The following is a 27997-nucleotide window of genomic DNA, read 5'->3' as shown; positions in this document are numbered from 1 at the left end:
GCGGGGCCCTGCCACAGCTCGTACTGGCTTGGTCCCGCGGTGACGGTGGCGGCGGCGGCGGTAGCGGCGGCGGAGACTGGCATCGGGCTGCCGAGCCCGAGCAGAGCGGAGCCGGATCCTGGGGGAGCGCGTGAGTGTGCGGGGGCGGGCGGGAGGGCGAAGGCGGGGGCGGGGTCCGGCATTGGGGGCGGGGGAGAGGCATGGAAGGAGTGGGCGGTTTTCAGTCGGGACCTCGGTTGAGATTGGGGGGGGTCACCAGGAAAGTTTGCAGGGGCCGGGGGCACGGGGTAGGCGGGGGACACAGGGGAGCTGCCGCGTGTGCGCGGGGGCGGTGGGTGAACGGTCTGGAGCTCGTGCTGACCGAGCCAGAAGAAAGGGGGGAGGGGGCGAGGGCTTGAGGAGGAGCCGGGGGCGGGCGGAGCTGCTGGAGGGTCCCCCGCCTTTCCCTACCCCCGGGCCTGCGCTAGCCCCCTCCCCCGGCTCTCTCGGCACGCCCCCAAGCGCCCCAGTCCGCCCCCACCCGGTCCTTGTCCCCAGTCCCTCGTCTGTTCGCCGGCTGCTCCACATCCCGCGCACAGGTTCTCTGCTTCTGCCGCCGCCGCCCCCTCCTCCGCCTCTTCTACCCTGTTCTCTCAGGCTGCTGCCGTCCCTCTGTGTCCAGAGCTCCCCACTGGGCCCCTCCAGACAGCCCCTCGCCCCGGGCTGTTCCGTCTTCCCGTTGGCCCTCCCTCCTCCAGCAGTTTACAGGCTGTCCCTTCCGACCTCTCTGGCCCCAGATCCGGCCGGAGATCCCAGGTCCATAGGGCCGACCCCGCCTGCGGCGATGCTTCTCTGGGCCTCTGCCCCCGGGGCTGGAGCTGCCTGGCCTCTCCCCTGCCCTTCTGGCGGCCTGTGCTCCCAGGGGTCAGCTAGTCTCCTGACTCTTGCGGATTGGGAATGCTCAGAGCCTCTGAGACTTTACAGCTTTTGGCTCTGGCCTTGGTCACCTGGCTTTCCTGGCTGGGGCCTCTGAACTGCTGCGACCCCCTCCTCTTGGGGAAGGCGAGCTGCAGCTTCTTTGCTGCAGCTCCTCACACTGCTGAGGTGTCCACGAGGCCCCCAGCTGAAGGGTTTTTCGGTTCTGGACCAGTTCCTCTCCATTTCTAACCACCCACAGCATGTCCCTGGTAATAATGTTCAGGGACAAGGAAACAGTCTTGTGTTTTTTTAATTTTATTTTTTTCCCATCATGTGCCCCTCCTCCATGCACACTTGGACCGGCTGTGCACAGTTACTCACCCACCCACCCACAGGGAGCGTCCTGTGTGGTAGCTGGCTGACCAAGGGATTGACAATCATGGGTATCTCTCTACCTCCTTCATATCCCCTCCCATCTTTGAAACAAGATGGGGCAGGGTAAAAGTGAGAGGTGGGTGGGTTTTGCAAGGGTTGGGCACCTGAGGTCCCTTCGGATTTGGTGCTGTCTTGCCAGACCAGCCGGAGTGGGTGACTTTGAGGAAGGCAGTGCCCCTTGCAGGTTGGAGAAGGTTGGGTCGTCCTCACCGACTGTGGGCACACTAGGTGATAGGAAATACCCCTCTTCCTTTGGAACAAGGGGGGCAGGGCTCTGTCAACCTGGGTGGGGGTCTTGAGGGTGGGATGGTGCTTCAGGAGCCAGGATGGGAGCTGAGGAGGTGGTGAAGTGTCTGAAGAGCAGGTGACATGACTGGGGCCTGCAGGAGAGAAGGAATGGTCTGGAACAACGGAAGCCTGTGGTTTGGGGAAAGGAGGAGGTGGTCACCAATGTGTTAGCTCGTCAGTGACACTAAATGGAATCATGCTAATAATGGCCAACATTTGCTGGACGCTTATTAGGTGCTAGGCATGGTGCTCAGCCGTTGTGTGTATCCTCTCATGTAAGCCTCTCTCTTTTTTTTTTTTTGCTGCGCTGCATGGCATGTGGGATCTTAGTTCCCTGACCAGGGATCGAACCTGTGCCCCCTGCAGTGTGCAGTGAAAGCGCTGAGTCTTAACCACTGGACTGCCAGGGAAGTCCCTCATGTAGGCCTCTTAACAGTCTCAGTAACTGTGTTTTCCACATAGGGAAACTGAGGCTTAGAGAAATCAGCAATGTGCCTAAGGTCACAGAGCTAGAAAGTGGTAGATCCACCCAGCATTTGAATCCATTTGGTGTAGCAGATCTGAAGCTTCTGTTACAAGCTTAGAGGAGGGGCACCCGTTTGGCTTCTACCATAGGGTTGTGTCATTAGGTTTAAAATTTCTACTTCAGCCCCCCTCAAAACCCCTCAGGTCAAGTCTAGGCTGGTGAGTGATGCCCACATACATTCCTAGGCTGTGGCTGTCCCACTGTGACTGTCCAAGAAAGGGAACCCTAGGTAGTTTTCCCCCAAGCCACCCCGCCCCCCGGGTGTTCTCAAGCCCTGTCCCATTCTCCCAGCCCAGGCCTGGGCCGGCTCCTCCTTCCTCTTGGCGAGGCTCTGGAAATCCAGTGGGAGGCCATTGCTATGGCAACAGGACTAGGCCCTGACTTTACCTCATCAAATTCCAAGCTGAAGCCAAAGCGATTGAGAAATTAAAGAAAAAAATGTATTCCAGATGTTTACTTTTTATTCCTTATTTTTCCGTGTTTGGATGAGACAGCTCTGAAGGAGGCGGGAGTGGGGCAGGGATGTGGAAGGAGGAGGGGGGATGTGGGGGGAGAGGGAACCACTCCCAGCTGCAGGAGGGAGGGAGAGAAGGAGGGGGAGCAGGAAGGGGGAAGCAGGCAGGCAGGCAGTGGGCGGAGCCCCAGGTTGGGGAGGAGCGGGTTTTTCCCGTCTCCCATGAGGTGATTCACAGAGAGACTTCAGACTTTGTGGACCTCTTACTCTGCCCCGAGTAGATACCTCGAGTGGGGCCACCGGACCCCGGGGGTTACCTTGGGAGAGGTAAGTGGGGTGCCACGGAGAGCTGGCAACAGGAGGCAGCAGTGCGCGGCTCCCTGAAGCTCCAGGACTTTAGGGTTAGGAGACGAGACAAGAGTTGGAGAGTGATCTGGGAAGTGTGGAGGGCGTGGCGGCTGGGGACCTCCCTTGACCTCCCCCAGCCCCCCTCCTGAAGTTCCCTCTTCCTGTCCCGCACTCTGCCTCTGCCAGAAGTCGGAGACGTCCCTCTCCACCGAGCCTACTGCCAGCGCCCAACCCTTTTACTTTCTTTTCCTGGGTCTTCAGCCACCCCAGCTTACACCCCTCTGCTTCCCACTTCTCACGCAGCTCACACCCCTCTGCTTCCCACTTCTCACGCAGGTCCGCCGCATGTGATGGAAGTATCTACTCTCAGGGAAGGCACAGCCATGGCTTCCCTACCGCCCCGGGAGCCAGAGGAGGAGCTGGTATCTGCTGGCTCTGAGCCAGGTACCTATGGGTGCAGGGTGGAGCAGTGGGGTGGCTGGGAGGAGGGTGGGAGGGGCGGAGGCTTGAACCCCCATTCTGTCTTGGAGCGGTCGGGCGAACGGTGACTCTGTGCAGTGAGAGGGAGGGAGGGAGGAGTTCTCAGGACGGGCAGGATGTCTGAAAGGTTCTTAGCTTCCATTGAGACCCTTCAGAACTGTTTGAGATCATAGCTCTCCAGCAGAGGAGAGCAGACTAACCTTTGAGATGGTGTGGATCAAACCACATGTTTGACAGAGGAGGAAACTGAGGCCTAGGGGGGAAATGGCATGCACCTCTGGATTTGAACCCAGGCCTCCTGGCTCCCTGTCTAGACGCCTTTCTTGCCCTGAGCCAAATGAGTGGGCGATGAAGGATTCTATTAAAAGGGCTGTGACCATGAGTAATTCAAGGTCTTTTATTTGGTATTGAAATGCCTTATGTAGAAGGTAGGTTTCTGGTCTTTTTTTTTTTTTCCGCCTGTACCAGGTTTACTTCTGTTTGGCTTAGGTCAGTAGTAAGTTTGCATTCCTGATCACACACCAGATGACAGTGTGGCCTGAGTGTGCACTGGGGGAGGGGGCAGCAGGGTGGCAGAGTAGGGACGCTGAGCTGGGATAACAGGTTTACTGTGGATGGTGGTATAGCAGAGTATCATGTAAGAGGAAAGGACTACCTTGGGGAGATGGTGGGCTGACTAATTGATGTGGGTAGGCAGGTACTCATTTATTAGCTCACTTGCTCATTTATTCATTCATTTGTTAAGAACGTGTACTAGGTGCAAAGTGGGTACAGGGAGAGATAGCTGCCAGCTGGACCCTTAAATAGCTTTAGCTTATAAGGGGGACTGACTAGACATTTTGGGAATTTGGAGATGGGAGTTGTTTCTGGCACGTGTATGGAAAATCAAGGAAGACTTCATGGAAGAGGTGACATTTGACTTGTACCTAGAAGGATGTGAACATTTTGAGTTTGCACGGTGGGAGATGAAGTTCTGATTGCTGTTCTTCTGACATCCCCCCCAACCAACCCTTTCCTTTTGGTAGGTGACGCTCGGGCCAAACCCCCTGTCAAGCCCAAACCCCGAGCCCTGCCCGCCAAGCCAGCCCTGCCTGCCAAGCCCAGCCTGCTGGTGCCTATTGGACCTCGGCCTCCCCGGGGTCCTCTGGCCGAGCTGCCTTCTGCCCGGAAGATGAACATGCTGGCAGGACCTCAGCCCTATGGTGGCAGCAAGCGTCCCCTTCCGTTTGCACCAAGGCCTATGGCTGAGGCCCCTACTGGAGGAGAAGCCACCCGAGAGACTGTGAAAGAGGAGCGTGGGAAAGAAGAGGTATCCCCCTTGACACCTCCAGCTCGATGTGCCGCCCCGATGGGTGTGCGGAAGGCGCCCGCCCCCTTCCGTCCAGCCTCGGAGCGCTTTGCAGCCACCACAGTGGAAGAGATCCTGGCCAAGATGGAACATCCAAGGAAGGAGGTCCTGGCCAGCCCTGACCGCCTCTGGGGCTCCCGCCTCACCTTTAACCATGATGGCAGCTCAAGATATGGCCCCAGGACCTATGGTGTGGCCACAGGTCCCAGGGATGAGGATGGTGGGACCCTCTCCAGGGAATGGGCCCAGGAGGGGCCGGCAAAGTCTCCCACAGAGTGCCCTGAAGAGCCCAGCAAGACCCCTGAGGAGAGGTGAGGGGGTGGGAGGCGGTATGTTTGGTTGCAGCCTGGAGGACAAAGTGGTAGTTGCATCTGGGATTGTGATCTTCGCTTTTAGGTTAGGTCTGAGTCACAAAACATTCCCCCAGCAGACAGTGCTACTATGTTCTTTTTACAATGATAGTTCTCTATACAGAGTTGATGTATGTTTTTAGTAGAGTTCAAATGTACTATAGGGAAGTTTATTTTCAGGTTTTTTTTTTTACACTGAGAGCCAATCTTTGCCTCACTTAATCCACAGCCATGCTGTTTAGTGAAGGGAATATTAGACCCATTTTAGAGATGAGGAAACTGAGGCTCAAGAGTGACTTCCCCTGCTCCCTTAGCAAGTGAGAGAGACAGAGCTGGGGTTTTAATTCGGGTCTGTTTTCTTCCAGTGTGTGCTTTTAACTTTAACTGCTAGCTCGTGCTGTGGGTGCAGCCGTGTGCCAGGTGCTGTGTGTGTGTGTGTGTGTGTGTGTGTGTGTGTGTGAGTGTGTCAGTTTGAGGAGGGCACAGTCTGGCTGTGAGGAGGAGTTTGATGGGAGAGGAAAGACATGAATACACCTTGATGCCAGGCCAGCTAGTGTCAACGCACAGGAAGTACAGCTAGGTTGGAGACTGTTGCGTATGGTATACTTGCCTAGAGTTGGTGCCAGTATATAAAAGAAGGCTGACCAGGAGGTGCCCCTGGGCACTGGAAGAGGCTGAGGGCTGTCAGCTGCATGGAGGCCATCCTCAGGGCAGGGAGAGCTGCTTGAGGCGCTTGGCAGCTGGGCCCCTGGCAGCTCTGCTGGGCCCACAGGCCCCTTCCCACTCCTGCTGCTGTGGAGGGCAGGGCTGCTGTTGTCTGAGCGGAGCTGGAAGGTAAGACTCTTGCCCTACCCTGCGCTGCTCTGCCCTCCAGCCTTTCCCCTCTCTCACCTTAAAGTGCCTGGAAGGCAGGGCCTCCTATCAACTCTTGTCCCAGGCCTGGGCTCCCAGGAGGTCACACCCTGTCCTGGCTGGGTTCCACCCTTCATCTTCCCCTCCTTTGCTCCAAGCCAGGCTTAAAATGAACAACTTCAACCTTGGAAAATCACTCTTCCCTCTTCCCCCTTTCCCTCCCCCTGCAGTTCCTCAAGAAGTATTGGCAAGGCAGCAGGACCAGCTGCATTCTCCCTGGTGGCAGCAGGACATTAACCCCTTAAGGGAAGGGGGGCGGGTAACTTTTTGGGAGCCACGGAGGGGTCTGGGCAAGCTGCATCCTCTTCCCAAAGGAGTTGGTGGAACTTAACCCTTGGTGTGCAGGTGGGGAACAGGCACTGTGTCTGGGGCACTTTGTGGAAACTGCATAGCGTCTCTGTCCCCCAGTAGGAAATGCCTGTGGGAGGTGGGAGGCAGTTAACATTGGATGCTGTTGCAGTCACTTAGGCAGACCCGTGATCAGCTCTCCCTTATCTACCCTGTGACAGGCTTTTCCATTCTAGGCCTCCATTTCCCCTCTTTCTCCCTCACAGGAACCCCCTTTTGGACCTGGCCTTCAATGGGGACCTGGCTCAGCTGGCCAGCTCTGAGCCACCTACCGACGTGAGTTATCCTCCAGTTACAAATCAGAACCGTGGTATTTTAGAGCTGGAAGAGTCTAAGATCTTCTCTTGAAGATCTCTTGAAGATCTAAGATCAGCTCTTTGACCTCCTTGTAGTTTAGATGGGGAAGCAGAGGCCGTGGAGGAGGTGACTGGCCCAAGAGCCGGCCCTGGGACTCAGATTTCTCAACTTCCAGGCCACCCTGGCTAAGTGTGGCTCAGGCCCTGAGGCTCTTACAGTGTCCAGAACAACTGTCCTTGATTATCTACTGTGTGCTGGGCACATCCCAGGAATGTTGACTAACTTAATCCTTGTGGTAACTCTAGCTAGCAGGCCCCTTTGGTCCCATATGAGAGGTGAGGACACCCGGGCTTGAAAGGTTAAGTAACTTACCCAGGAGCTGAGGCAGGATCTGAAGGGTCTGAGTCCACGGCTCTCCCTGGCCGGATTGCTTTCTCAGGGTTCAGAAGAGAGGAAGAGTCCTTTCTTGGGGGTTTCCTGTTACATCCCCTCTCCCGACAGTGTGCTCAGAGGGCAGAACGGCCTGAATTTCTGAGTAAGTGATGTAAAGGGTGGTCCTTCTTACTCATAGAGCCCTTGCTAGCCAGAGGCTGTCCTATCTGCCCCATGAGGGAGACCTGACTCCATTCATTTGTCTGTCCAAAAAGTATTTATTGAGCAACTACTGTGACCTGGGTACTGGGGAAACAGCAGAGAACAAAACAAAGACCGCCCCTGCTCTCAGGGAGCTCACCTTCCAATGCGGGGAGGCAGATGCCAGCACAGACATCCCTGTGAACCAGCAGATGTGTAGTGTGTCACACAGGTGCTGGGGACACCTGGAAGGGTTCTGGGGTGAGGGTAACAGGGGAAGGCCTTGCTACGAAGAGGGGGATGGAGTGAGCTATGTGGATGTTGGGGAATAGCATTTTTGGCAGAGGGAACTGCAAGTTTGAAGGACTTGGTACCTTCCTGGCAAGGAAGCCTGGATGTCTGGATCGCAGTGAGAGAGGAGGAGTTGGGCCATAGGGAGGACCCAGAGGTGATAGTCTTGCAGGACCCTAGGAGGACCTTTGCTTGCGTGAGGGTATTATGCCATTGAGGGGCTAGAGGAGAGGAGTGACCTCTGCTGTTTTAGTTGTAAAGAGTCACCCTGCCCTCTTGGTTGCAGGGAGCCCAGGGCAGCAGCAGGGACTAGTTAGGGGGCTGTTGGGGTAACCCAGGTGAGAAATGATGGTGTCATGGACTCTGGAGGTACAGCCCGTGGTGGAGATGGCGAGCAGTGGTGGCCTCTGTCTAGGATCTGAAGGTGGCGTGGACGGGACTTGCAGATAGACTGATGTGAGGAGAGAGCAGAATCGAGGATGACTCCAGGGCTTCTGATGTGAGCGATCAGAAGGTTACTCTTTACGGAAAAGGGGACTTTTTAGGGTGAAGCAGGATAGGGGGAGATCAGAGGAGCTTGCCTCTGGATTTGTTGAGTGGGAGATGCCTTGTAGGCATGCAGGTGGAAACGTCGAGGGGGCAGTGGGATATTTGAGTCTGGAGCTGCAGGGCCTCGTCAGTGTAGAGATGGTAGTAAAGACAGCTGAGATCACCAAGGGAGTGGGTGAGGCCTAGCGGAGGAGCGCGGGAGAAGCCGGAAGGAGCAGCGGTGAGGTAGAAAATCCAGGCAGTGTGGAGTGCTCCGGAAGCCACGTGAAGCTAGTAGCTTGCAGGACTCGGGGGGCTGGTGGGGGACCGGAGGAGGGCGGATTCGTGGTCAGACGCTACCCACGGGGCAAGGAAGATGAGCACTGAGAAATGGGAGTTAGCTGCAGGGCGTCATGGGTGACCTTGGCCAGAGCGGTGGGACGGCGGGTGAGGAGAGAAGCCCATTTGGAGGGGGTTCAGCAGAGGATGGGCGAGAGCAGCTGTGGGGATGGATACTGAATGGAGAGCCCTGTGTTTAAGAAAAAGGGGTGGTAGCCAGAGGGAGAGAAGGAGTGAACAACACTGTGTTATCGTTTTTTTTTTAAGGCAGAAGAAACGAGAGCAGTTTGTGTGCTGCTGGAAATGATCCAGTAGAGTGGGAAAAATCAGTGGTGCAGGAGAGAGAGAGGAGGAGTTGGCCTTAGCTCTGAGCAAGGACAGTTCATGGCCACGGCAGGGAGCAGAGTGCTTGGGCTCCTGTGCGGGCGGCGGGGCTGTGGGTGCTGGTGTGGGTGTCCTCCGCCCGTGGCCTCTGCGTTCTCAGGGAAGGGGGGCAAGGCTGTCAGCTGAGAGAGCCCGGGAGGAGCTGTGGACTTTTGAGGAGACCAGATGGGAAAGCGTTGCCTGGGGGGTGGGGTGTGTGTGTAGTGGAATTGCTGGGCCCGCAGGGGGGCCCTCTGAGGGCAGGGGGGTGAGCCGCAGGGGGCCCAGCCATCCTGGTTGCGTGCTTTTCTCCAGCCACGTCCAGAATGGCTGCCCGGGTGCAGCCTTGAGGTGGGGAGAGCTGTGTATTTAAACAGGTTAAGCAGTAGGGTGAGGGAGGGAGCTGTGTAAAGAAGTGACATCAGTGGCGATAGAGAGAGAAGGGAGGGAGTCTGACGGGCAGAAGGAAGGAGGGTTAGTGGCTGTGCTTCTCAGAGGGGCTGAGGGATTAAGCCGGGTGGGGGATGGAAAGAGGGTGGTGGACAGATGGGGGTGGGAGTGGGTGAGCGGGACACCTGAAAACGAGGTTATGGAGGAGCAGTCCTTACAGGTAAGGACAAGGTCGAGGGTAGGATCCTGGGGACAGGTGGGTCACAAAGGAATAGGGGAGAGGCGGGCAAGGACCGGAGCCAGGATGCTGGATGGGTTGACTGCGTTATAACAGGGGTAGCGCTGGGGAGGGTGGCAGTGGTCCAGGAGCTCTGCTTCTGAGGGAAGGAGGGGTGTGTAGGGGCCTCTAACAGGAGGGGTTCTGGATGGTGTAGTTTAAGGGCATGAGCTTTAAATTAACCAGAGATTTGTAGAGGGGACAGCGGGTGGAGGGAATGGAGGTTGGCCTTGAGCAGGAAGCAGGATGCCTCCCCCTGCCCAGACCCGGCAGGTGGTGATGTGCAGCAACAGCCCCATTGGCGAGAGGGCGGCAGGGGAATCGTGATCTCTGGGGGTGGGCAGAGCTCAGGTAGGCGAGACTCGCTTTGCCGTCTGGGGACAGGCTGAGTGGAGGGGTAAAGGAGTGCCAGGTGTTTGGTGGCCCCAGTGTCCCACAGTATGCATTCTTTCTCTGAGTCCTATCCTGAAAGGCCATGTGCACAAATCTTACTTAATCCTCACCTAACTGTGAGATGGACGTTGTTGCCACCAGCCCCAGGGTACAGATGGAGAAGCTGAGGCTCAGAGTGACTTCTGTGCAGGAGGGCGTACAGCTTACAAGGGCCGGGGCAGGGGTAGCTCTGGGCCGGGTGCGTTCCCGTCCCCTGGGCCTTCCACCTGAACACTGAGGCCGGCCTGCCTGCCTCCTTGAGTCGGTACTGTGATGCATAGAGCCGGGTGGAGAGCTCCACGCCACCCCTGGGAGGTGGGAGCTGCTCCTGGGAGCCGGTCTGGAGCTGCATGGGGCCTGGAGTCCTGCTCTGAGGCCGGACCTCCACTACCCCCAGACAGCTGGAGTCCCAGTTCTCCTTTTCCCTTTGTAAAGCCAGTGTTCTTGACCCATGAACCGTGGACCCTTTAGAAGATCCTTAGGTGAGCTTTGGGGTGGGTGGGTGGGTGTGCGGGGGAGGGTTTGAACCACCTGAAGTGGTGTGAGTGATACTGTGTGAATAAGGCGACGTGCATTTTGTGGGGAGAGGGCCAAAAGGAGGGGTCTGTGGACCCTGAGAAGTTTAAGACACTCGAAGTCATCTCGGAGCCTCTTGCGGCCATCTTGGGTGGCTGCCCCTCTGCGCCCGGGTTTCCTCTGTGGAGTGTGAGCGTGTGAGGCAACCGCTGACCTGAGGTCTCTGCAGGGTTGGCAGGGGGCCCCCCACCCAGCGGAGTGGTGAGTGATGGCTCTTGACCTTTCTCTTGCAGGTTTCCAAGGCCTGGGTCCCCTCCAGTCCAGGCTTCACCTTGGAGAATGGAGGCTCAGCCAGCCCAGGCCTCCCCGTTGAAGCCTCGGGCTCAGCCCCCGAGTCTCCCCGTCTTTCCTCACCCGCTGAGAGCTCTCCCCGCCACTCACAGCTTCCAGAAGCCCAGAGCCCTGCAGCTTCCGGAGCCTCTCCCTGCCTCCCCAAGACCCTGGCATCCCCATCGGCGGCCCCTCCTGATGAGGGCTCCTGCCACCCCCCTAGTCCGGGGCTCCCCTCTCTGGGAGCCCTGGAGGCCTCCAGACCCGGCAGCCCTCCCCTCCAGGAGCTCTCGGGGCGCCGCAGCCCGGAGCAGCCCCCAGCCGCCTTGCCCCAGCCCCTAACAGACGGGGGCGAGTTGCTAGACCTCCCTTGGACGTTGCCATCTGGGGACATGGCGGCCACAGGGGGTGAGGACCTCCGTCCCGTCAGCCTGGCTCAGCGCCGATTTTCTGAAGGTGTGCTCCAGCCGCCCGGCCAAGACGAGGAGAAGCTGGGGGGCTCGCTGGCTGCCCTGCCCCAAACCCAGGGGAGCCAGTCGGCCCTGGATCATCCCTTTGGGAGTGGGACACAGTCCAGCTGGAGCTTGTCACAGTCCTTTGAATGGACCTTCCCCACGCGCCCTTCGGGTCTAGGGGTGTGGCGGCTGGACTCCCCGCCCCCCTCCCCCATCACTGAAGCCACTGAGGCCGTGGAGGCTGCAGAGGCTGGAGACTGGGCTGCATCCAGCAGGGAGGAAGGAGTGTCCCAGCAGGCGCGAGGGGCCCCGCCAGCTCCAGAGGGCCCAGGAAGGCCTGGTTCCTGGATGCAGGCGGATGATCTGGGCACCTCCCCAACGCAAAAGGGCGATGGGGAGAGCCATCCTCAGCCCCCAGCTGTCCCCCTCGAGCCCCTGCCAACAGCAGGGGACCAGCCTGGACCAGTCTTGCTGCAGGCAGAGGAGAGGTACGAGGAACGGGAGCCCCTGCCTGGACAGGGATCCCTGCTTCCTCTGCCCACCAGGGAGGCCGCCCTGCCCATCCTGGAGCCGGTCCTGGGGCAGCAGCAGCCAGCACCCCCTGACCAGCCCTGTGTCCTCTTTGCCGCCATCCCCGACCCCGGGCAGGCACTGCCTGCCAAGGAGGAGGCCGTGACCCTTGCCCAGGCTGAGACCACCGAACCCAGAACAGAGGTTCAAGACCCACGTAGGGCGTCCCCTGAGCCTGCAGGCCCTGAGAGCAGCTCCCACTGGCTGGATGACCTCCTGGCTTCACCATCACCCAGTGCTGGAGGTGCAAGGCGGGGAGCTGGATCTGAGCTGAAGGACACACAGACCCCAAGTGCTTGCTCTGAGGTGAGGACAGGGCACGGGGCAGGGCTTGGGATGAAAGCCAGGCCTTCGGAGGGTTTTGTTCTTTCAACGTGGATTTTATGTGATCAGAGCTTGGGATCCAGCCATGATCAAGGGCACCTAGGACGTGCCCCTCAGAGCTGTGCCATCAGGCAGAGCTGGCAGAGCAGAGGGTGTGGGACGGTGCTTAGGCTTTAGTGTGAGTTCTTATCGGACTCCAGCATCCACCGGCTGACTGGTCTTGGGAATATACCCCAACCTCTAAGCTTCAGAGTCCTTTCACAATGATAACGTTTGCCTCTTAGGCTTGTATTGTGGGTAAGATAGACGTGGAAAGCGCTGGGTGCAATGCTTGGCAAACACTGAGTGTTCAGTACGTTATTACGGGTGGCATTATGAAGGGCACCAGCATAGCCAGTTAGAGCTATGGGCTCTGGACGCAGACTGCCTGGGTTCGTGTCCTGGTCCTGCTCTTTGCCCACGTGTGACCTTGAGCAAGTGACTTTTCTGCCTGTGTCTTGGTTTCTGCATCTGTAAAATGGGGAGAACAGTGATGAGCTCTACCTTGTAGTGTGACGGTTACAGTACCTGTAAAGTACTAAGAATAGTGCTTGGCTCATCACGAGTGCTTGGTGAGTGTTGCCTTTTATGAACGTTATTACTATTAAGCTCAGACTTGCCTCTGTAGACAGGCAGCTGAGGCCCAGAGGAGGCAGAGCCTTGTGCAAAGGTTACCCAGCAAGTTGGTGGCTGGGCCAGGGCCAGAGCGCCAGTTCCAGGGCCAGTGCCCTTTCTCCTACCAGGCTGCCCCAGAATCTCAGGGCTGGGGTCCAAGTGGCTTTTGAAATGTATTTTTCAAGCCCAGCCTGGGCTAGTAGGGGTGGGGCTGGAAGGAGGGAGGAGCCTGGGGGCCTCTGGGGGCAGAGGTGGGGGCAGGAGGACCAGCAGGAAGGAGTTAAGACCAGGCTGGCTCCTGAAGTAGGTGTGTCTGTCCCAGGATGTGGGTGACTCAACTGGCTTCTGGGCGGGGCTGCCGGAGCTGCAGCTGCTCTGGAGGGAGCGGGGCCAGGGCCAGCGAGAGCCAGAGCCGGAGCCATCGGACAGGTCCGGGCGAGGGGAGCGGCCCAGCCCTGTCCTGGCACCCGCCGCGCCCAGTAGCCCGGGACGGGCAGGGGGCAGGAGGCAGGGGCCATGGCCCGACCTGGGGACAGGGAGCCCAGCCTGTCTGTCTTGGAGAGGCTGCTGGCCAACGCAGCGCTGCGGGATGAGGCTGGCTGGCTTCGCAGCCCTGAGCCCAGGGCTCCCCCACCCGCAGGAGTGAGTCAGGGAGTGTGGGGTGGGGTGGGGTGCCGGAGCCGGCTGGGTCTTTTCCCCGGTGCAGGAGGAGGCTGTCCCTTCTGCCTCCCAGGCGGGCAGGCGGGCAGGCGGGCAGGCGGGCGAGGACTGAGAGGTCTTCCCGGGGAGGCCTAGGCAGGAGGGTGCTTTCCTTAGGGAGGAAGTGGCTGGGAACTCACGAGGGCTAGAAGGGTGTTGGGTGGCGTTGGGATTTTGCCTTGGCAAGGAGATCGTGGAGGGGCTTAACGAGTTCTTGATCTCTCCCTGCTGAAAGTATAGCCCCGTACCCATGTGAAGACCATTCTGCCAGGCAGCCTCTCTCCTGGCGGTTTGCCAAGTGTTGCCCAAGGGCTGTAAACACGACCATGGGATCATCGATTGAGTGTCCATGGTGCGCCAGGCACTGTGCTGAGTACTTGGCTTAAATGATTTTGTCTAATCCTCTTGTACCACCCCAGAGTAGGAATTACCTCATTTAGGGATGAGGACCCTGAGGCCCAGAGTGGTTAAGTGATTTGTCCAAGGTCACACAGCTGGGATCCAAACCCAGGCTTTCTGTAGCCAAAGTGGGGCTCTTGGGCACTAGGCGGTGCTGACTCTCTCATTCTGGACTGATTCTCACCCTGATTCTAAGCATAGTTTCTTTGTTTCTCTCTTTTTCCTGATGCTCAGGGACTCCTTGGCTGGGCCCAGAAAGATCTGCAGAGTGAATTCGGGATTGTAGCAGACACACATCCCAGCAGTTTTAGTCCTTGCAGCTGGTCCCAAGACACTTCTCAGGACTATGGCCTTAGGAGTGCGAGCCCTAGAGGGGGCCCAGGCCTTGGAGAGAGGGACTGGACCAACAAGTGCGGGCACGGAGTGGGGGAGGGGAGCTCCAGGGAGTGGGCCAGCAGGTGTGGCATCGGCCAGGAGGGGATGGAGGTCGGCAGCCAAGATGGGAGTGGAGTGTCGGCCCCGGGGGGGCTCACGGCCCAGGACCAAGTGATTGGAAAGGCAGCCCAGCCTGGCACTCCGCAGGGCCAAGAGGTAGATGTTCGCGACTGGGAGTTCAGAGAGAGGGATTCCCAGGGCTCTTACTCCAGCCAGGGTGTCGAAATCCAGGGCCAGGAATTTGGGAAGAGAGATTCTCTGGGTACTTCCAGCAGTCAGGATGCAAGCTTTCATGACTGGGAATTTGGGAAGAGGGATTCTCTGGGTGCTTCTGCCAGCCAGCATGAAGATGAGCAGAGCCAGGAACTGGGGAAGAAGGACCAGCTTGGCAGGTACGGCAGCCAGGGCGCAGGTGAGCCGGACCAGGAGTTTGGGAAGAGCAATTCTTCACTGAGCACCTACAGCAGCCGGGGCGCAGAGCAGCCGGACCAGGATTTCGGGAAGAGCGCCTGGATGAGAGACTACAGCCGCGGTGGCAGCTCCACGGCCCTCGGCTCCCAGGACAGAGGCTTCGGAATGAGAGCCCTGAGTGCCGGGTTCAGCCCCGAGGAAGCCCAACAACAGGACGAGGAGTTTGAGAAGAAGATTCTGAGTGGCAGAGAGAGCCTGGGCGAGGCCAGCAGGGATGTAAGCTGGCCTGAAGAGGCTGAGTCTGGGGGCTTGTTCAGCCCCAGCAGCCCCCAGTCACAGGATGGGGCACTGGGACAGAGAGACCAGAGCAGCTGGCAAGGCGGTAGTGCCAGCCAGGAGGTTGGAGGGCTGCAGGGAAGACGGCAGGCAGGGGGCCAGAGCCCCAGTGATGCCGACCGGGAAGACAGGGAGGTGGGGCAGCGAGGCTGGGCCGGTGACTTCAGCCTCAGCGTTGTCCCCCAGCCAGAGGCGGCCTTCAGCCCAGGGCAGCGGGACTGGAGCGGCGACTTCTGCGTGGAGGCTGCCGAGAGGAGCCATCAGTTTGGCATCATTGGCAACGACAGAGCGAGCGGCGCTGGCCTGAGCCCTTCTGGCAAGATAGGAGGCGGCCACTCTGTGGCTCCCGGGGAGACCTTGGCCGGGACCATGGACTGGAGAGACCAGCTGGGCCTTAGGAACTTGGAAGTGTCCAGCTGTGTGCGTTCTGGGGGCTTGAGTGAAGCCAGGGAGGGTGCCATGGGACAGGTGGGCTGGGCAGACAACCTGGGCTTGAGAGACGTGGAGCTGGCCAGCCGTCTGGAGACTGGAGGGTCTGTGGAGCCCAGGGGGATCGGAGTCGGGGAGAAGGACTGGACGGCTGAGGTCGGGTTGAGGGGCAGAGATTTGGCGGCAGTGGGGGAGGTAGGAGACCACAGCCAGGCCAGAGAGAGTGGCGTGGGGCAGACCGACTGGTCAGTTGTGGAGGCAGGAGAGTTCCTGAAATCAAGGGAGCGTGGAGTGGGTCAGGCAGACTGGACACCTGACCCAGGGCTGAGAAACAGGGAGCTCGGGGCGGGCCAGGTGGACTGGGGCGACAATCTGGGCCTGCGGAATTTGGAGATGCCCTGCGACCTGGAGTCTGAGAGTTCCCGGGGGCCGCGGGGGTGTGGAGTGGGGCAGACGGACTGGACCCAGGACTCGGGGCTCCGGAATGTGGAGCTCTTGGGGGCCCTGAGTGAAGCCAGGGAGCATGGGGTAGGGGAGGTCAGCCAGTCTCCTGAACCAGGCCTGAGGAACGACGGCGTCTTGTCCCCTGGCCTGGAGGCCAGAGACCCCTCGGAGGCCAGGGAGCTGGGAGTTGGCAAGACAAGTGGGCCAGAGACCCAGGGCGGAGACGATCCCCTGCCTTCCGTGGCCATCTGCCCCGAGGAACCTGGATCAGAGGCAGGGGAATACCCCGGCTTTGGAGCCAGGTAAGGGAGCGCCATCCCAGGGTGGGGAGGGAAGGTGTGATGGCTGTCTGAAAAGTGCACCCTTTCTAAGGGGGATAGAAACCGCCTTACCCCAAGAACTTCTAGTGTTTGGAAAATTGAGATGGTTTGGACTGTGAATTTTTACTTTATTTTTTAAGCTGAACTCTGACACACACACAGGTGAGTTCCTTTTTTGAACGATGAATGTGATGGTTGAGGTGTGACTTTTGCAACTCGTGCTTTAGGCTCCCTTGGTGATTGTGAGTATGCTGGAAGGTACGTTCTGTCTTTGGTTAGTTTCTGGTGGTTGTTCCCCAGGCCTCTCGGTCCTGAAGCTGCAGGTTCTCCAGGACCAGGGAACACGGATGCTTTCATAGGCTTGGGGGAGGAGGACTCCGCGTCGTCTTGGCCTGAGCACTCCAGGTCAGGGTGGAGCGGGCAGTGGCACTCCTTGCTTCTTGCAATGGGTAGGATCCCTGTGCTTCTTGCCTGCCTTGTCTTAAGGCCCAGAAGAGCATCAGTTTTAAGAACCTGAAAGGCAGGAACCCCTGGCGGTCCAGTGGTTAGGGCTCTGTACTTTCACTGCTGCGGGCCCGGGTTCAATCCCTGGTCAGGGAACTAAGATCCTACAAGCCTCGTGGCACGGCCAATGAATAAATAAGTAAATAAAATAAAAACAACAACAGAGAATAAACCCTGGTTTAAAAAAAAACAAGCAAAACCTGAAGGGCATTGGGACCTGGCTCCTGGCCCCAAGACCTTGGCCTCCATGCACAGAGTTTCTGAAAAAGAACTTTGCAAAAAAAAACCAAACCGATAAGTTTTCCGAGCCAACCACAGTCTGTCCCTGAGATTTTTCTGTTCTAAAACCAACTGAGGTGATGTTGCACCTGGTAAAGGTGCTAAAAAGGAATTGTTTCTATTTCCTTAACATTTCCATCCACTGAGGTTGGGTTTAATTCTCTTGACTGAGTAGCAGGTTCGACCTTTTCCAACCCTGGAGCTTCTCACCTGGCGTGAAGGGAAGAAGGGAGGGGGTGTTGGATGGGATCTGTGTTAGAAGTGGAAGGGGCTGATGGTAGTGGGAGGGGGGCAGGAGGGAGCAGCAAGTGTCTATAGAGGGGATCGGTGGGGTCTCGGGGGCTCAGGAGAGGCGTTTGGGGTTGAGGAGAAGGGAGAGGGGAAGGTGGACAGAGCCTGGGGCCAGGACCATGCCCCGGGGAGTATTCTGGGGGCTCAGGCTGCTGAGGGGGAGGCGGAGTGTGGGCAGAGGTGAGGCCTGCAGGAAGGGCTTGAGTGTCCCGGACTAGGAGCCCACAGGCTCCTGGGATCCTGCACAAGTTGCTGGACCTCTCTGAGCTGTAACATTCCGGCGGGGAGGAGAGCGTAGGCTCCCGCGGTTGCCCCGGATTCCTCTTCCCAAAGCGGGGAAAGGGATTTTATCATCTCCGGTTAGCAGGTCGGGGAGTGGTGTTGACCCGCTTTAGGTCACCGAGTCAGCAATGTCTCTTTCTGACTTCTGCGTCTTTACTGCGTTCAAGGCTCTTAGACTAACCAACGCAGTGGACCCACAGCCCTCCACCTTTCCCGAAGATTGGGGTGGGCCTTGGGAGGGGGAAAGCCAGAATATCTCCCTTGTTAGGATGGAGGGAGAGGCTGGCTGGGGGACTGGGTTGGGGAACGGGGAAGGGGATCGGCGGAGAAGCTGGGAGTCCTCAGTGTTCAGCTCTCTGAGCTCCGGTCTCCATCACACCTAGAAAACGCTTGGGTTTTTCCGACCATGTTGTGTGTTTGGAAAACGCCACTGTGTACTCAGTGGGCGTACAGGAGACTTAGGGAGTATGGATATTAGCACTGAAAGCACAGGAGTAAGGAAACCTGTATATCTTTCTCTAATGTGATGTTTCTCAAGCTTATTTGACTAGTATCCAAGGGGCTGGTGTTCTGAGCATCTGACTTAGGGAAATTCTACCCTCTGGAAAGTTGCTCTTTAGAGGAAATTTTGGAGGTTCTCCTGGTAACGAGAAGTCCTCGAGGACAGTTCAGAGCCGGCTGCCAGGTTTGGGTCCTGATTCTGCCATCGCCCCTGTGACCTTGGGCAAGTCCCGTCTCTGCTCAGGCCTCCTGTGTCTTGTCTGTCATTGGGAGTAATCGACCCCCGACACCCGCAGCATTGATCTTCACACTTACCCTGTGGAGCGGGAAAGGGATTTTATCATCTCCGCTTAGCAGGTCGGGGAGTGGTGTGACCCGCCTAAGGTCACTGAGTCAGCAATGTCTCCTTCTGGAGTTGGGCTAGGAGTTCATACACAGGAAGTGATAGAAACCTGCCTGGCACGTGGTCGTCACTGACCGAATGCTCACCACCAGTATTTGTATCTGTTTTGCGAGTGTGGATGGACGTGAGGAACTGTCCCGAAAGTGAGGCCTTGGAAGACATTTTGGTCATCATTCTGTGTGGGACAAAGGTTCCCCAGCTGGTGGTCATTGGCTGTACCACTGTCCATATAACTGGGACAAGAGCGGCGCTGGGGAGAGCTCAGGCCCCTCCCCTCTGTGTCTAGGTCACCTTGTCCTGGTGGGAGTGGCGCTCCTGGGTCTCCTGAGAGCTGTTGCACGGCCCTCTCCTCTCTCTGGCCTCCTGGTCATCTCCTGCCCCTGCCCCCAGGCCGCAGCGAGGCAGAAGCCTCCCAGCCATTGGCGGGGGTGGGGGGTCTTCACAGAATGTGAGAGGACCCTCAGAGATACTGAGGCCAGCTCCTTCATTCCGTGGGTGGGGAAGCAGGCCCAGAGAGGCAGTGTGACTTTCTCAAGGCCCCACAGCTTGTGAATGTGGGCTCCTTCACGTTCCCTTGGGCCCCAGCCCTGTAACCATCTCTCTGGGTGCTCTTCCTGTCTCCCTGGGGTCAAGGTCAGCTGCTGCCCCTTTAGACACATCATTCCAGCTTCAGTCCTCACCTCTCTCATTTTCGGTCTTGGAGCCTTGAACACGAGGAAACTGATTTTTTGTGCATCTACTACATGCCGATCCCCGTGTTTACACCTGGAGTGGCTGTGGGGTGGGCTTGGATAGAGTCCCGGGCCTCAGCAGCCTCTAGGACCAGGCGGGCGAGGGGTAGAGGTGGTGTGAGATGAGTCTACACCTGGAGTGGCTGTGGGGTGGGCTTGGATAGAGTCCCGGGCCTCAGCAGCCTCTAGGACCAGGCGGGCGAGGGGTAGAGGTGGTGTGAGACGAGTCTACACCTGGAGTGGCTGTGGGGTGGGCTTGGATAGAGTCCCGGGCCTCAGCAGCCTCTAGGACCAGGCGGGCGAGGGGTGGAGGTGGTGTGAGACGAGTCCTCAGGCCGGGAACCTGTGTTGAGCACGAGGATATCCTAAAATTCATCAAGGGCTGACTGTGTGCTTGGTGTACATTTCTGCCAACAGACCCGGCAAAGTATAGGTACTTATGTTATCCCCATTTTACAGGTGAAGACACTGAGGCTCAGAGTGGATAAGTAACTTGGCCAAGGCCAAGGCAAGGGGCGCAGTCCATATGTGTGCTGGAGTGGGCAGTGCTCGGGACAGGTTCCTGACCTGCTTCCCTGCCGGGGAGTGACTCAGGTTATAGGTGTTCTGGGTGCTCCCACAACAAGGAGAAGGAAAGCTTCTCCCGGGGTGGGGTGACGGGTGAGTGGGGTTTAGACAAGTCAGCAGGGATGAATGCTTCCCTCCCCCACCCCATGGTCACCCCCAGAGCCCACCGAGCCCCTCAGCTGCCCTCTGCCCACGTGGCTCTGGGCCAGGGCTCGCTCTGGAGGTGGATCTTCCCATCCACCCATCCTCGTCCCCTTAGCTCTCAGGGCCTGCCCTCAGCCTCCTCCCTGCCTCACCCCGGGAGAGGCTTTGGGCAGGGTCTCCTCAGGGTGGGTGGGGTGCTGCCACTGCCCCCTCCCTCCCTGGCCTCCCTGATTTCATGCAGGGGGGTAAGCTGGCTTTGGCCCCCCTCCAGGGCTGCTCCTGACTCCGCTGCCTTGCTGCACTTCTGCTGCTGCTACCTCCGCCTCCCTCCCTCCCTCCCTCCCTCCTTCCCTCCCTCCCTCCCTCCCTCCCTCCTTCCCTCCTTCCCTCCCTCCCTCCCTCCCTCCCTCCTTCCCTCCCTCCCTCCCTCCCTCCCTCCCTCCCTCCCTCCCGAGACGGCTTTAATTTCCATCTGTCAGCAGCTTGTGGAAGGACAGACTGACACACGCTCTCTCCTGCCCTATCCCTTCTGGCCTGGTACTGCCTCACCTACCTCACACTCTTCCCCTCCAATCTGGGACTCGTGGCCTGGCTTCGGGGTACTGTCCTGCCCGCCTTTCCCATGGCTGTGTGCACGGTGTGTGTGTGTCGGGTGTGGCTCTGCTGTGCTTGTGGTGTGGTGGGTACGAGGTGTGCGTGGAAGGAGTGACCGGTGAATAGTGCACGCTTCCCTGCAGATGTGCCATGAGAGTGCAGGTGTGTCTGTGTGTTTCAGGGGGGCAGCTGGGCAACACAGGCTCCTCGTGTGAGGAACGTGAGCTAGTGAGAGTGTGGTATGCTGTGCCTGGTGTGTTCTTGTCATGCTTTGAGGGAGCAGATGCTGTGTCGAGGTGCAAGGTGACCCAGCCTCTCATTCCCTCGGCAAATATTTGCTCAGTCCTGCTCCTGGCCAGGCCCTGGGCCAAGGGCTGGGAGCACAAAGGTGGCAGGGGGCCCGTCTTTGCCCTTGAGTTGCTCACAGTTGGGCAGTGCGGACAAAGACCCACGGACTCTGAGGCAGGGGCTGGGCCAGGTAGAACCCAGGGCTTGCAGGGCTGGGGAGAGCGCTGGCTGGGGGAGGGGAGCTGCTGGCTGGGGGAGGGGAGCCAGCCGGCTTCAGAAGACGAGTTGAACTGCATGGGGAAGTGAGCAGAGAGGCAGTGGGAGAGCCTTCCAGGCGGGAACAGCTTGTCCAGATACACAGTTGGATACATAGCCATCTGTGAGGGCCGGGTGTTCAGTGAGACTGGGGTGTGGGGACGGATGACCTGGAGGGTGGGGGCCGAAGAGGCAGGATGGGCAGATGGACCGGTGCCTGGCTTATCCCAAGGAGAGTGACCACCTAAGCTGGTGCCCTTGGGAGGGACACAACTGACAGCATCAACAACAGCGACGGTCGTGGTAACGGTAACTTATTTATAGGGCTCACACCGCGTGCTCTGCACCGTGCTGGGGGCTTGAGAGTCTCACTGCGGTCCGCCAGTGATTCTGTAGTTAGGAGACCCCGAGGCTGTATAGGTGAAGGCACTCATCCAAAGTCTCAGTAAGTGGTGGACCTGGGATTTGAACCCGTCAGGCTGGCCCAGGTCCTGCCCTCTGTGCTGTGTTGTATGAGGCCCCTGTCGGGAGAAGCGTGGACAAGAGGGAGAGCGAGAGGTTGGGGAAAGCGCCCTTCGGGGAGGGAGATGTGGTCCCACGTGACCCTGGCCTCTGGTCCTCTGCAGCCCTGGCAGATGCCTGGCCCGCTCCCCGCCCTCCGGCTCCCAGGGCCCGCTGGAGGAGACGCCGGCTGCCATCTGCTCCAAGGCAGCGGCCCGGAGGGAGTCGGCAGCCTCGGGCCTCAGGGAGCTGTCAGAGGAGGAAGGGGCCGCAGCAGGCGCTGACCAAGGGGAGCCCCTGGAGTCTGGCTGGGACCGTCTGCCCTCCTGGAGGCCTCAGCCTGATGGTGAAGCCAGACAGACAGAAGAGGTGGACGGCACCTGGGGCCCTGCAGGGACCGGACAGAGCAAGCAGGACCGGATGCCGACCCCCCCAGTGGCCCCCCCAGGGCCCTCCCGCCAGCTCCACCAGTCAGGATTTCTCCTTCATCGAGGTCAGTGGAGGGGAGCCCAGGGCAGTGGGTGGGATGTTGTTGGGGGTATGGGGGGTGCTCGTCCCTTGGGCCTCCCTCATCTGTGTGGGCCCTGAGCAGTCTCAGTCCAGGAGGCAGAAAGCAGGAAGCTCCAGCCCGAGGCTGTTAGGGGCTCCCCTGGGCTGGGGCAGGACCACGAAGAGGATGGCAGTGGTGTTGCCCTTGTCCCAAGCAGGACACCGAGATCCTTGACAGTGCCATGTATCGGAGCCGTGCCAACCTGGGGCGCAAGCGTGGGCACCGGGCCCCGGCCATCCGGCCTGGGGGGACGCTGGGCCTATCGAAGGTGGCAGAGTCGGACGCAAGGCTGTTCCAGGACTCTACAGGTGGGGCCGGGGTGTCGTGTGATGACATCCGTGTGCATGTCTGAGGGTGGTGCAGGGGCGGGGAGGTCTGGGGTTGCCGCCTGTGCTGAGCCCTTCTCTGGGCCCTTGCAGAGCCGCGGGCTTCGCAGGTACCGTCTTCAGACGAGGAGGTGGCGGAGGAGCCTCAGAACCGCCGGACACGGGTGACCAAGGGGCTGAAAGTCAACCTCTTTCCCGGCCTGAGCCCATCAGCCCTGAAGGTACCATCTGATAACGGGGCCATCTGACCACCTTGCATCCAGCCTGCCTTCCCTCCATCCATCTACTCATTCCCTATCCCCTTCCTCGTGTTCCTCCTCTCACTCTGCTCTCCCTGTGCTGGGCGCTAAGTGGGATGGAAGGAAGAACAAGGCGTGTTTGTGTCCCACAACTTCCCAGGGTAGTGGGGGACATGAGCCATGCCGTCATTAGCCCTGGTGAAGGGGGAAGTTTAGGGGTCACTGGGGGGGTAGAGGTAAGAGGCGGGCCTGCTCAGAGAGAGGGAGACACAGTGGGTGCAGGGTGGGAGGGTAGATTGGGGAAGGCCTCATGTGATGACTGGAGCTTTGAGGTGCACAGGTGTGAGGGGGGGAGACGTTGGAGACAGAGGGAATGGGAGGAGCGGAGGCACAGGGACGGGAAGTCACGGCTGGCTTCGTCCAGCCCAGTCAGTCTGGATTCATTTCGGCAGTGTCTCTCTGAGGGCCTGCTGTGTACCAGGCATGGCTCAGCTCTCGGGGGAAGCTCATCTCTAAGCGACTTCGCATCCACTGGGGTGAAAGGTAAAGGGGGTCTGAGCCTGACTCTGGGGACGGCATACTCTGGGGAGAAGGCCTAGCCTCCTGTGGCTGCTCCTTCCTGCACCTCTGACATCTGTCTGCGCCTGGCTCGTCTCTCAGGCCAAGCTGCGCTCCCGGAACCGCTCGGCTGATGAGGGGGAACCGACAGAGGGCAAGTCGAGTCAGAAGGAGCCCGTGATCCATCGCTCCAAGTCCTGCAAGGTCCCGGGGCTGGGGAAGCCCCTCACGTTACCTCCCAAGCCAGAGAAATCCTCAGGGTAGGTGACCTAAGCGCCGGGCATTCACTGGCCTCACTGCGTTGGCCTTCCCAGGAAGACCCTGCTTTACAAGAGAGGAGAACTGAGGCCTTGAGACGGTTGGCGTGAGCCCAGTCTGCTCTGTTCGGTCGGTGCCCGAGTGCTGGTCTCTAACCAGGCCCGAGGTCACCTCTCCCGGTGGGAGCGGCCTTTCTGTCCCTACCACTCCCTTCTGACCTTCGCCCTCTGCCTTCAAGGTCAGAAGGGTCATCGCCCAACTGGCTGCAAGCCCTGAAGTTGAAGAAGAAGAAGGTCTGAGAAGTCACTGAGGTGAGGGCAGGAGCTGGGCTTGGGCCTGTCTGGGGTTGGGAGTGAGTTCAGGGCTGAGGAGGGCCTGCCCTGGAGGACTCAGGAGGCCCCAGAGCCTCTTCTAGACCCGAGGTCTCCATCCCTCTTTCTCTGCGAGGCTGGAAGCAGGCAGCTGAGGCCAAGTTCCAGAGACCTGGCGGGTCCCTTGGCTTGGGGACGTCCATCCCCACCTTCCTTCTTGGGCTCAAGGAGGGTCCCCTGTGCCCTGTAGGTGGCCTGAGCGTGGTCCGCCCGCCCTTCCAATCTGGGACCCTGGGGTGCCTTCACTAGGCTTCACTAGACCCTGGTGGTGCCCAGCAGGGTCTCCATCGCGCCGGGCTCCGCTGGGGGAGCCAGGCTGCGGTGTGGGGGAGGCGGGTGTGCAGTGGACGGGGTGGGGGAAGCGGAGGGAGAGACAGCCGAAGCGCCTCCTCTACTCCCACGTCTCTGCCTGACCTCTTCTCTTTTCCTCCTGTTGCAGGTCCTTCCCATCTGGCAGTCTCAGGCAGTGCCTGTCCCTGTGGGGTCCCCCGGCAAGGAGAACTGCTGAGCCCCCTACGCCCCAGGCTGCAGCCTCTGCCCCCTCCACCTCCGGGGGCCGTCTGGGGAGGCACAGTTATGCACTTTGTATCACCGTCCCAACTCCCCTCACACCTCCCTCCCAACCAGTTGTTAGCGGTCGAAGGTTTAGGTCCCTCCCTCCTTCGCTGTCTTCCCGCCTCCCTCTCTGCTTCCTCCTCCAGCCTCCCGTGGGTTTTCTTTTGATACCAGTTTATAGCATTTTTTATAAAAGCCTTTGATTTTTTGTAACGGGCGGATCCCAGCCCCACCCCCGGTCTCCCTCCGCCATGCCAGGTGCCCCACAGAAACTGATACCATTTTGCCACTTGAAACAATAAAGTTTTTTGGGAATGGTGCTCGCCCAGGTTGTGGTGTGTGGTCGTGGCACTCATCCCCTGTCCGAGGCTGTACCTGGGGAGATGCTGGTTCTAGCCCTGGCCGACCAGGAGCTTGCTCTGACCTTGAACCCGTCACTTCCCTGGCACTCGCTGGGCACCCACTGAGGAGGGTGTATTGGTTACGGTAGGCTGATTGCCGATTCACACAACCCCCAAATCTCCGTAGCTTAACACACAAAGGTTTATTTCCATTCATGGCCCCTTCTGGGTGGATTAGTGGTAGGGACCCTCTGCACCTCACAGTCATTCAGAACCCAGGCTCCTTCCCTGTTGTGGCTCAGCCATCTGCAGGGGCCCTGGAGTCTCTGCAGCATCCAGTGGAGAGAGGGCAGAATCCTATGGGAGACCCATAGTCCACTGTCCAAAATTCAACTCATGCTCCCTGCTAACTGCAAGGGAAACTGAGAAATGTAGTTTAGATGTGTGGCCGGAGGGAGAGAGAGAGAGAGGACCAGATATTGGTAAAAATTCACCCTTCTTATAGAGGGGGCGGGGGGGCGTTGTGTTGGTTTCTGTGATCCCTAAGGGTCCTTTGAACCCATGCGGTCTAGAATGTCCCACGAGCTCTGGCCTTTCTCACCTAAACCCCTGACCACTGGCATCCTTCTGGCCCTCAGCCTAGTCCTCTGTCATCCTGGGTTCCCCAGACTGGCCAACCTCTTTCAGGGCTGGCATCATCTTTCCCTGAGGTTTGGGGAAAGGAGAGTCTCCTGTGGACTCACCTTAGTGGGGGCCAAACAGGGTCACTTAAATTGTAGCTATAGCTGAATTTAGAAATCATCCCGTTCACCAGAGCTTCTTAGCCTTTTGGGGTTTTTTTATTTTATTTTATTTTTTTTTTAGGGAGTATAGGGGCTATTGACCTAATTTGAAAATTTGACCAAAGCTGTGGACTCTTTAGAAAAATGTGCAAATGAGGCTGGAATTCCCATCATTGACTAGAGCAGCGGTTGTTAGCCTTCACCCAGCATCACGATCTCCTGGGGGTGCTTACTAAAAATGCACGTTCCTAGGCCCACCCCGGACTCCAATCTAGACGGTGTGCCTAGGAACCTGCATTTTGGGAGGCCCCCTGAAGTGGAGGGGAAAGACAGGGGCCCTCAAGTGGGTGCCTGGCTGTGCCCCTGGGTGGGTCTGTGCCACACAGCCCCTGCGCCGGCCCTCCTGGGAGCCAGCGGAGCCGAGCTGGCATAAGCTTCGTCCGGTTCCTTTCTCACTGCACCGCCCTCCTACCCATAGGGGTAGGACAGGCAGGAGGCCAAGCCAAACATTTAAGACTCATTAGTGGGGAAAATGGAGCCTGGGCTGGTCCCAGTGCCCGGGCTCTGCTGGGAGGGGGAAGAGATGGGGCCCTGCTTCCAGAGGAGGCCAGAGCCAGGTCTGGTGGTTGGGGACAGCACACTCTCCCTCTGTGTGAGGACCCGTTCGGGGGCCTTGCTGGGAGTCAGGGAGAGAAGAGGGCAACATACATGAGCTTTGAACCGCCTGTAAAGTGTTTGACAACTGGGAAAGTGTTATCTTCTTAGCATGTAGTCATTTCTCAGACTGTGCCTGGGGTTCTTGGGAGTGGCCTCAGAGGGGGCAGGTCTTGGGTCTTTGGAACACGGCTTTGGATTCTGGAAATGGCTGAAAGTCACTTGGATGTCTGTATTTGGGGAATTCTTTGGGCAGTCAAGCGGGCTGATCAATTTTGGTCCAAGGTGGCTCTGAAGGCGGCTTCTGAAGAGTTGAATGAGCTCTAGAATAAGTGTACAGCCCTTGAGGGCACCACTTTAAAGACAAGTCCATGTGTTTATAAACGAATCAACCCCTTTCCTACATGTCAGAAAGCTGAACTGTCCCTTCCCGGGATTTTTGTTGATAACTCTCAGAGGATCTGGTCCCAATCCTGTCATGATTAGAAACGTCTCAACACGGTCTCTCCCTGATTCCTTGCTTCCGAGGCCCTCACCCAGAGCCTGTCCACGTGTGAATTTGATACCAGATAACAGAGGAAGCTTTGGGGAACTGAACAGGAGTGGAGTCCACGGGGCTGTCCCACATTCCCTGCAATCTGAGGCTGGAATTGGGGTTGGGGTTGGGGTTGAGCCTGTGAACGAGCTGGCCGTTGCCCACGGAAGCCTTTTGCTCTTTGGGTGGTAGTGGTGGGTGTTGTGGGAAGTCTTCTACCCACTGTTCCTGCCCATTGTCCTCCCTCCAGCATCCTGTACCCCAAATGTAGTCCAGCCATCTGCCATGGGCACAGCCCATCCCCGAGAGGGCTAGAGACAGGCGGTTCTGGTGGAGGGGTGAGCAGGTCAGAGTTTCTCTGTGGCTTCTGACCCTCAGGGACGCTCTCTGAGCCTCAGCTTTAAAAGAGGTATAAAATAGAGGATCGCCTCTACAGAACTGTTTTGAGGTCTAAATGGTGGCAAATGAACATACCTGGGACAGGGCAAGTGGTCCTGGCTAGTTCCTTCCTTTGTTTGTTTATATGGTGGGAACAGAGGACCTTTTTTGGATCTCTTGACTCCTAGACTCAGAGGAGGCTGACACTTGGCCTGGAAGCTGGTGGACGGGATTTTCTCGGGGATGATTTGCCTCTGGGGTCTCTCTGAGCCTGAAGTGTAGGTTCACCTGGGATAAGCCTTTGGCCACTGAGCCACTGCCCTGACTCCCCGCCCCTCCCCTGCCAGAGACAGCCCGTCACAGACACATGCTGGCAGGTTCCAGAGGCACACGGCTCTACCCTGGGGAGAGTGCCAGGCCCTCGTGGCTGGAGCCTCCTGGGTGCAGAATGATCAAGTAGGTTTTAATTGCTGCCCAAGGAGCAACTCTAATTATACTTTCATTTATATAGCACTCTGTCTCCAAAGGGCCGGACACCCATTCATTCATACTTTTAGAGACAAAGCTTGTTGAATTTTTTTTCTGATGACAAAAGCAAAGCATATTCATTGTAGACCACTTAGAAAATACAGAGAAGTACAATTAAGAAAAGAAATTCCCTGTAACTTCACCACCCAGATATACCAGTTTTTAAAAAGTCTACTTTCTATTTTAGAATAGATTTAGATTAATAGAAAAATTGCAAAAATAGTACAGAGAGTTCCCCTCAACCCACACCCAGTTTTCCTTAATGTTAATATCTTACATCGGTATGGTACTTCGGTTACAACAAACGAAATGGTATTGATACATTTTTATTAAAGTCCAGACTTTATTCACATTCCTTAGTTTTTACCTAATAGCCCTTTTCTG

General features: G+C 58.1%; 1 protein-coding gene across 1 annotated transcript; it reads left to right on the top strand.

The window, feature by feature from the left end:
- The first annotated feature begins 9 nt into the window (after nucleotides 1–9).
- Nucleotides 10–24711, top strand: TNKS1BP1 (tankyrase 1 binding protein 1). The gene is given in 13 exon segments (XM_032639672.1): nucleotides 10–130; nucleotides 3285–3392; nucleotides 4454–5087; nucleotides 6593–6662; nucleotides 10686–12053; nucleotides 14058–16180; nucleotides 21664–21967; nucleotides 21969–22031; nucleotides 22246–22396; nucleotides 22508–22635; nucleotides 23314–23471; nucleotides 23708–23780; nucleotides 24280–24711. Coding segments are annotated over 11 exon segments (5154 nt in total). The 5' UTR covers nucleotides 10–130; nucleotides 3285–3298; the 3' UTR covers nucleotides 23769–23780; nucleotides 24280–24711.
- The last annotated feature ends 3286 nt before the right edge of the window (nucleotides 24712–27997 follow it).

This window comes from Phocoena sinus, chromosome 8 (assembly GCF_008692025.1).
Source record: "Phocoena sinus isolate mPhoSin1 chromosome 8, mPhoSin1.pri, whole genome shotgun sequence".
Lineage (NCBI taxonomy): Eukaryota > Metazoa > Chordata > Mammalia > Artiodactyla > Phocoenidae > Phocoena > Phocoena sinus.
The sequence above is the reverse complement of the archived record's forward strand: the minus strand, read 5'-3'. Positions and strand labels throughout refer to the sequence as shown.